The following is a 9,564-nucleotide window of genomic DNA, read 5'->3' on the forward strand; positions in this document are numbered from 1 at the left end:
ATTTGTAAAGTTGTAAGGGTGTTCATACAAAAAAAAATTTATGTAGAAAACACTCATTAAAAACTTCTACAAACCAAAAGGGAGATTCTTTAGTAAGACAAAATAAATGAATTATCAAATTTTTTTTTTATTTTTTAACTTTTAGAATTTGTATAAAAAACTGTTTGGTTTGCATACTTTTTTAATGTGATGTGATTTTGACCAAATGCAATAATTAGAAACTAATATTATTAGTAGAGAGACCTCCTAAAGAAAATCCCAAACTAAAAACCAACAACTGGAGAAAAAAAAAATAAAAAACATCCCAAGTACCCTTATGGTGATTCACAAACTAATCGGATACAAATTGTTGAGCACAAAAAAAAAAAATGAAATTTTTATAATCCAAAACATTTTAAACAAAACTTTAAAAGTAGTTTATTGTTTAAGAATATTTTTAAAATGATTTATTAAACTTAATTCTCAATAAAAAATTTAGTTTTTAATTAATGAATTAAAAAAGTAATTTGGACATTTTTATATCTTAAAAACGAATTCAAGATATTTTAGAAAATGTGTTTTAAAAAATTTAAGTACCTATTTAATATTTTTAAAAAAATATTTATTTAATATTATACTAAACACATAGCACTTTTTAGATATTTTGATATACTATAAGGTACTAAAATAAGTTTTTCATCCCTTCAAAAATTAATAAGCATTCCAACTCGTTTTATCTTTTAAAAACAATAAAACTAATACATAAAATGAGAGCTTCTCTGGTATGACGAGTAAAAATGAGCTACTAGTAGTTCATTGTCAACTATAGATATGTATGAAAAATTATCTGTTTTGTATATTTATTTAATCTAATGTGATTATGATTATCCCTAACGGTTAAAAAATTGACACTACCGGTTTGTTAGTCTACGAGAGTAACTCACATGATGATGATGATGATAGGTCTTAGCACAATTGCTTTTGAACTTGTCGTGATTTAGAAAATTGCCCTATAAATTTTTTATTTTGACAATCAACCTCTTAAACTTATAAAATTATAATTTACCTCATTTTTACTAAATTTGTCTAAATTTTTTATTAGATTTAAGGGAATACAAGTTAAAGAATTGAGAGATTTGTGTTATATTTGAATTGAGATGTTAGAATTTTTTAACGAACGTGTTTTTTTATACTAATTTAACATAACCGTTAAAATAGAGCATATTGTAATAATTTTATAAGTTAAGAGTATAATTTATTGAAATTAAAAATTTAAAAAATAAGTGACTAAAACCATAGAAATTCATAGAATATGTGTAAAATAACCATAATAACAACACTATAAATAAAATATATTTGAGGTAACGTAACGAACGTCTCAGGACTCAGCCTTGTTCAAGTCGTTAAAAAAAAAAAAAAAAAAACCCTAGAGCGTCCGCCCCCATCCCCAGCCCTTTGCGATCCTCCGAGTTCTGCCGTCGCGATCAACGTGGCCATCCCTCCTTCCGATCCGATTTCAAGCCATCCGTAAGCCAAGTTTTCTGTTTTCATTTTTTTTTTTTTTTTTTTTTTTTGTGGTTTGAAGTTGGGATTTTGTGGTGGAAAAACCAAGTCTTTGAGGAAATTTGAACGTTTCTACTGTAAAATTGATGATTTCCCTTTGCTTCTATGATGATACCGGATTTCTCAGGTGTTACAAAACCTTAAAATGGGTTGCTTTGGAATGTAAACTTTAGCTCCTTTGGTTAATTTTGGTTATTTTGGGTGGCTGTTATAATTTGCAAAAATGGATTTCCCTGTGATTGAAGATAGATTCAGACATTCTGGACTGAGAACGGTGGAGATAGTAAGCAGTCCAATTAGTATTTGGGGGAAACGAAAACGGTAGATTGAGTGACGAGGAGAAGGATATTTTTCGTTATGGTTATGCCCGAGCTTGCGGTTGTTGACCATAAGAATGAGAAGAGCTTCAAAAGTGTTTTAAGTTGAAATTGGGTTTATAGATTATTGAAGTTGTGTTTGAAATTTTTATTTGAAGCTTAGTTTATGAAATATAAATTAGTATATGGAATTCGTTTTATTGTGGAATTTGTTAGATATTTTATTGATGTTTTTGGATTTTTTTTCTTTTTGTGATTTTTGGTTGATATTGTTGAAGATTGCTATTTTTAATTTGTTTGTGTGTTTAGCTATTTGTGATTCTTTTGCACTACATAATATATAATGTTTCTAGATATATTTTGGTTTAGATATGTTTTTATGTAGTGTGCTACTTGATGAACGGAGAACATGTCTATCATTTTCAAATATTACAAGTGTAAATCGAACAATATTACCATTGAAAAGGGACTTTTGAAGGAAAAAGAAGGTACATGAAAGAAAACGTTTTTCTTCCCTTAGGGTGAAGATTATGCTCACAAGTGTAAAAATCAATTAAACTCATATTTTGGTGCTAAATAAGGGTAAATACGTCATTTTTTAGCTCTATCTATAGCTGAAACATTTTCTGATGTAGGGAGGGGCATTCTGGGCATTTTAAAAATATATAACAAATTAGAGGTCAATCTAGGGTTTTCTGCCATGATCAACTAACGGAGGAGTGTCTCTGTAGTTTTCTTTTTTTTTTTTGTTTTGAAAATTCGAGGTGCTGATGTAATTTATTGTAGTTAAGGGAGTGTGTTATTTTGGTCCAACATAGGGAGGGTTGCAGTCTTAGCCATCTTTTGAGGCATCTGGTAAGAAAAAAATAGCAGTCTTTGAAGACCGTGAGAAAGATGTTTTTGTCCTATGGGATAAAATTAAGTACTGGGTTTCATTGTGGGTTTACAGGGATAAAGAGTTTGGCATGCCGGTCTTCTCGGATTTTGTCAGGAGTTGCGCTCCTTTTTTGTAGCCTTTCTCTTCGTTATTTTCTGGTTCAGTTTTGGTTTTGTCAATTTTTTCTGACATTTCGTTGTGCTTTTGGAACTGGGTTGCTTGAGGAAAACTCTTCCTCTTATCTCCCTTTTTATTTTTCTTTTGATCAATAAGGATCCCTGTTTCTTAAAAAACAAAAAAATAGGGAGTGCAAGTGTAAAGGCCCTTCATTCAGCTTATGCTTTGTCTCGATTACATTACACAAGACACCTTGATTTCCGATTCCGCCTTTAACTATGGTTAAGATTTAATGCTCTCGTTGTTGTTGTTGTTTTTCTGCTTATTGGTTGATATTAATTGCAAACTTGTTTATTGTAATGGTAAAACTGTAATATGTTTTTGACATTCTTTGGTTTGTTTTGCTTTCTTAGGCAAACAGAAACGATATCTATTGTTGTTTGCGCTTACCCCGGCTTAAACTAGAGTTTCAAGAAGATGCCTAGGGATCTCTCAAGATTGCGATCGCCTTCGTATAGGCGAAGGCGTTCGCCCTCTCCAGTAGTACATAGAAATAGCAGGAGAAGCAGAAGAGATAGGAGCCGATCTCCATACTCATCCTATTCACATAGCAGGTGATCCCGTTTATATTCCGCCTTGTACTAATTTGACTACTTTTCAAACGACTCTTAGAAAGAATGAAGACGTATTTGCTGATGCGGTTTGGATTTCATGATGTTCGAGTTGCTTTGTACGCATCTTATCCTTTCTCATTGAGTGATTTTCATTAGTTTTTCCTTTTAACATGCAGTTTTAGTATAACTCTAACCTAGTTATGGTATTGCATTGCATCCAATGATGGAAAAGATAATGAGGCATTTTCATGGCTATAATTTGAACTTGGTGATGGTGGTTATGTCTACTTAATGGTAACATGTTATTGGAGTATTATAGACTTTGGAAGCTTCTGACAAAAAGATATGAATCTTGAAGGTTGCCCTATTTGGCCGCATAACATTACCTTGACTTGAACTTCCGAATGCTTATTCCTAATATTTGAAGTCTTTATTTCTACGCATTCTAATAGACAGGGATTAGTGGTTTGAGTGTTTACCTTATACTTGGTATGCTTTGAACGTTGTCATTTATTTATAGCCTTTATGTATAGTGTAATTATGAATTCAGTTGTATACTTCTATTAATACCATGCCGATGCAATTATGGCTGATTTTGTCTGAAAAGGTCTACTGATTGTATTAGCTCAATTGGGAGAATAAATTGATGTACGAATGATCTTTGGAAATTGACTTGCTAATTTTCCCAAATTAAGGATATCAAATACAAATAGTTGGAGCAAAATAAACAGAGTATTGTAAGAGCAGGATATAATTCTTGCTCTTCATAAAAATTAAAGACAGCTTAGTTTCATCCCATGCTATGGGAAGTGAGCAGGTGATGGGTGCCGTTGAGTATCCTTTTTTCGTTCGAATGTGACATTTGCTTCTTCATGTGATAAAAGGTGGAGCGCAGAAAGGTTATTCTTAACAATGTATGAGGTAACTGTACGTGTTTTTGTATTTCTCATGCTGTGGTAGGTTGTCGTGATAGTTCTTGATCAGCATGCCATTATAATTCAAGGTTCATGGTTTCTCAAACTTATATATTACTGCACAGAAGGAAAAGTCGTTCTGTTTCCCCTAGACGTCGTAGAAGTCGCTCCCATTCCCCAACTCCAAGGCGTCGTAGAAGTCATTCTCGAACTCCAAGGCGTCATAAGCGACAAAGAAGTCGAAGCGTGTCACCATCTCCAATTCATAAATCATCTAGTCCAAGTATTGGTTCAATAGAGCGCAAGAATGCTCATGAAAAATTGAGAAAAGAAGAGGAAGAAGAGAAGAAAAGGTATATGAGTTGATTCATACCAGTCTTCTTATTTTCATAGTCCGTGACCTATTTTTTCTTTTATGGAACGCATGTGTTAATGTGACCTTTTTGAAATGTAGGCAGGCTTTCTTTATTGTTGTTCCACAAGTTATTCTGTTTAAACAATTTTGCTTTTTGGATTTATTGTATCAGACCTTATATTAATCATTTTATTGAGTTGATTGGAATCATGTTTTAGCTAATTTTTAATATAAAATACGTTATATTCTTTGATTATAGTGTAGTGTTTTTTTTTTTTTAACTCATGGAAGAAGGAAACTCTGATACTAGATTTTTTGTTGAGCCTTGTTCAATAGTTTCACACAACCATATGGCAACATTAGTGATCTTGCCAAACGAGCCAATTGCTCATTGTTTGTTTTTCAAGGAAAATTCAAGTTATGATGTTTAAAGCGCTAATTTCCTACTTAGTAGTTAGTTTTTAGGATATAGAAATGTTCTGCATGCTAATTATAGTCTTCTATAACATTAAATGAGTTTAAAGTTGCGGTAATTTTTTTTCCTTTATGCTTTTCTTAACTCTTAGAAAATGAACTTTTAAGATTTCATTTTTCACAATGGATGTGTAAAGCGGCATATTTAATTGATAGACATTAGTTGGCTAGTAGTTCTAGTATATGCATTTTCATAGCTCTTTCTACCTCCCTGGCTCCCTCTAACCCCATCAAGTTTATTTGATTTTACTGGTAGCGTGTAGAAAAGGTTGCAGGGTGCTCATGCAATATGTTACCACACTAGTTCTGACTTTATTTAATTTGAAACTGCGTAATTTTACCATTCATCACAGAATTATAAATAGTCATGTCATATAAAAAAGTAGTGGTTTCAAAACTGTTACACAGGACCAAAGGAAAAAGAAGTCATTTATTTGTATTCTTTTATGACAAAATGGAATAGAATTTTCATTGCGGCACATCATCGCACTTTGAATGCTTTGCCATTATCAGTTCGTATCATTACAAGAGGCTATTGAGTCACTTTTTCACGTTTCAAATGCATTGTTAATACTTTATAATTTTCCACTGCTTCGTTTCATGTGCACCTAGAATGTAATGCATTGATGACCATTAATCATAATTGTTCGGAGAAAATGGAAATAATGTCTTTATGTTTGGTACGTAATGTCTACTGAACGAAATCAATAAATTTTGACATGTTTAGTTATTGGCGTTCTTCTTGATTCATAGGTCTCTACGTTCCATTGAATGCTTGATTTCCTATTTCTTAGCTGATATTAGCATGCTAATGATTTAATTCATTTTCTTTTTTCTACATTTCACTTTTTTATTTTTTTTAATAATATGTTGGATCAAACAAAATACAAAGGTATCCGTGTATTGTCGCATGAAAACTCAAGGTTCTAATGGCACATAGGTTTCCCTCAGAAAAAGGGAAAAAAGGCCCGTAGGTATATATTTATTTGTTTTCCCATTGCTGCCCTTAAGAGAATGGAACAAGAGCAAGTTAGCCATGAATCATGATTTTGCCGGATCAAGAGTAACATAGTTCGAACTTCGAGTTAGCCATTCAAATTGGGTTTAAGACTCTAGTTTGAGGCGGTGTTTCCCTTGAAAAAGAAAAAAGAGAAGAGTTTGAGGCGTTCTCTTTTCCTCTCTAACCCGATCTGCATCCTACCTTAAAAGAAAGCTATTACAATTTTCTTATCATAGTTGTAAATGTAATTGTTTCAATTCTCTTTTTATGCACTTTCCACTTGTCAATGAGCCCTCATTGTTCCATGAATTTATTTTCGATTTTGGTATGACCACTTGGTAAATTCAATCTAACGAGGTTAAATATAGCTTTCTGGTTAATCTCAGTGTCTTACTATCCTATGAATCAAATATATTAACTTTCTAAGCGCCTTTAGTGATTTTTTGTTGTTGCCCTGCATCCAAAGTAAGGAATTGATCCATACGCTTCTATAGTGGGTATGCTGTTGAAGGTGTGTCCAGGTTAGGCTTTGGTTGGGCTGTAGTCAGACCCTTTGAGCTGGAATTGACTCGTATTCTTTCACAACCCTAAACTTTCATGTTGCTAACCTAGTACTCTGCTATTGTGGAGCTTCTGTTTTTGGCCTATGAATGTCTTTTGAACTGTGAAATATTGAGCCTTTGGCGATTGAAAAAGGATTAAACGCCGGCCATACATTAAGGAACTTACAGATATTTTCTAGCAAAAATGCATCATGCATGTAAAGTGTGTTTCAGTGATTAGTTTTAAAACTGCAACTGGTTACTTGACAATTTTCTCTACAGGCTATTCTCAAGGAAGATACTGCTATAGTTCAACTTGTTATATTTGATGATCAATATGGTGCTCCTTTATCTACTGTCACCAGTTTTGAAACTCATTTATTTGGATCAGATTCACTTAGAGGTATGCCTTAAAAGCATAAGCATATGATTAGTGCCTTTGCCCCGTCGAAGGTTAGTTGCATTTTGTTATAGTCGTGGATCGACATAGATGAAAAAAAGAAGAAGGATCATATGTTGCCTGCTCTTCTATAGTTACTCTTCTCTTGATTTAGGACATTTAGGATCCATAACGAGGCCTTTCCCCTAATTTGAATTAGAGATCACTTTTTTGCTTTAACTTTTTTCCCCACCTTTACTCAGGCGGCAGCAGGAAGCAGAATTAAAACTTCTGGAAGAAGAGACTGCAAGGAGAGTGGAGGAAGCAATTCGTAAAAAAGTTGAAGAAAGCTTAGATTCAGAGGAGATTAGAGTGGAAATAAAAAGGCGGTTGGAGGAGGGGCGGAAGAAACTTCTTTATGAAGTTGCTGCTCAACTTGAGAAGGAAAAGGAAGCCGCACTTATTGAGGCTAGACAAAAAGAGGTAAATCATTTGCAAATATTCTTCCTTCAAGTGCGTGATGCATGACCCCTTTCTACCTTGAACTTGTTTTTGCAAGCGTGAATCATCCTGAAAGTTACTGGACGAGCTGTACGTGATTTATTTGGGAAGAATTTTTCTCACTTTAAATACCCTGGTTTTGAAATTAATGAAAGATAAAAGTTGAAGATTACATGGTAAGGGGTACGTGACTCAGGATCCCAGATAAGATGGTTTTCCAGCAGACGTGGATGGACAACTGAGTAGCCCATTTTGATTCACGAGTGACTCTTTTTTCAGCCCTCAAAAAACACATGAAAAGAAAGAAACATGATCTTGATTCTGGAAGTTTTTGTGTCTGCCATCTTCTACTTGAATTGATCTGGGTTATAAATATTCTTATTTCTCACGCTGGATACTTGCGTGATTGATCAAAGGAACAAGCACAGAAAGAAAAAGAAGAGCTAGAAAGGATGCTTGAAGAGAATCGTCGGCAGGTGGAAGAATCCCAGAGAAGGGAAGCTCTGGAGCAGCAGCGGAGGGAGGAGGAGCGGTACTGGGAGCTGGAAGAGCTGCAGAGACAAAAAGAAGAGGCCTTGCGGAGGAAGAAGCAAGAGGAGGAGCAAGAACGGTTAAACCAGATGAAACTTTTGGGCAAGAACAAATCCAGGCCAAAATTGTCATTTGCACTTGGCTCCAAGTAAAATAAGAACTGAATTGAAGCGTAATTCCTTTCTGACAAATCTCTGCTTGGACTTGATTGGATGTTTGAATATGTAATTTAAAAATATTTTACACAACAGTTTTCTTGTGTTATAATGACTTCAATTCCCAAGTTGATTTTATCATGTTGTCAAGTTTAATACATCTTATCCAGTCAATTGTCTGTTATTCTCTATTTTACTGCGGGGGACTTCTGGAGTGCAATGAACTTTTCTTGGTGTAGCAGCCGGGATTTAGAATAGCTCTAAACATGAATATTTGCATAATCCAGTTCATGCCTTAAATTAGATCTTATTGCATGCTAGTGGTTTAGCGAGGCTTTCACTTTAATAGGGCTGTATATTATTTTTTTAATATAATAAAAATAAAAGGTTAACTTCAATAGGAGATATATATATACTAATTTTGAACGCATTTAAAATAACGGTTTAGGGTTGTTTCTCGGTTAAAAGTTGTCAGTATCAGTTGGTTTGGTGGCTGAATTTATTATTTTGATTTTTTAAAATCGTGCATTGAAATTGAACCGCATAAGGGAGTAGTCGGTTCGGTTAACTGACTTCGATTTTCTATCGGTATTCAATTTTTGTAATCAGGAAGGTATCTCTCAGTAAATCATAAGGTTACCAACATCTTTAGTTGCATTTTTTATTCAGAAAATTTGAAAAAATGTAAAACTTTCATTCTATGCAAATATGTAATCACAATAAATGAAAACAAAGCACAACATCCAAATTGATAATACTACAAACAAAAAATATCCAAATTCAATGTCTAAATCCAAATCACTGAGAGTCGAGAGTGTAAGTGGATGAAATGAAGGGAGTGTAAGTGGATGAAATGTAGGGAGTGTACGTGGATGAAATGTAGGGAGTGTACGTGGATGAAATGAAGGGAGTGTAAGTGGATGACATGAAGGGTGTGTAAGTGGATGAAATGAATGGAGTGTAAGTAGATGAAATGAAGGGAGTGTAAGTGGCCTAAACTCCGGAGAGAGATCATCATCGAAAGAATAGAAATCAAGATCTTCCGTTGAGGTGGAGATGGAGGAGGTGGTTGGGGTGGTGGTGGTAGTGGTGGGGGTGGTGGTGGGGGTGGTCTTGTGTGTCATGGGGAGGGTGGTGGTCTTGTGTGTCGTGGGGAGGGTGGTGGTCCTATGTTTCCAAAATGCTATCAGCCATATGGAAATGAAAATAAAAACAAGTGCAAAAAGAGCAAGCAAAAATTGAAACT

At 34.1% G+C, this 9,564-nt stretch overlaps 1 protein-coding gene across 3 annotated transcripts; it reads left to right on the top strand.

The window, feature by feature from the left end:
* The first annotated feature begins 1,355 nt into the window (after positions 1-1,355).
* On the top strand, positions 1,356-8,459 carry LOC21406949 (uncharacterized protein At1g10890). Of its 3 annotated transcripts, XM_010105597.2 has the most exons (5): positions 1,356-1,506; positions 3,267-3,467; positions 4,507-4,734; positions 7,395-7,614; positions 8,049-8,459. In XM_010105597.2, exons 2-5 carry the CDS (start codon positions 3,331-3,333, stop codon positions 8,313-8,315), a joined length of 852 nt encoding a protein of 283 aa, XP_010103899.1. In that variant the 5' UTR covers positions 1,356-1,506; positions 3,267-3,330; the 3' UTR covers positions 8,316-8,459. The 3 variants fall into 3 exon arrangements, with proteins under 3 accessions (XP_010103899.1, XP_024026164.1, XP_024026161.1); XM_024170396.1 differs by lacking the exon at positions 4,507-4,734; XM_024170393.1 differs by lacking the exon at positions 1,356-1,506 and having other exon boundaries at positions 3,385-4,388.
* Positions 8,460-9,564: the final 1,105 nt, after the last annotated feature.

This window comes from Morus notabilis, unplaced genomic scaffold (assembly GCF_000414095.1).
Source record: "Morus notabilis unplaced genomic scaffold, ASM41409v2 Scaffold165, whole genome shotgun sequence".
Lineage (NCBI taxonomy): Eukaryota > Viridiplantae > Streptophyta > Magnoliopsida > Rosales > Moraceae > Morus > Morus notabilis.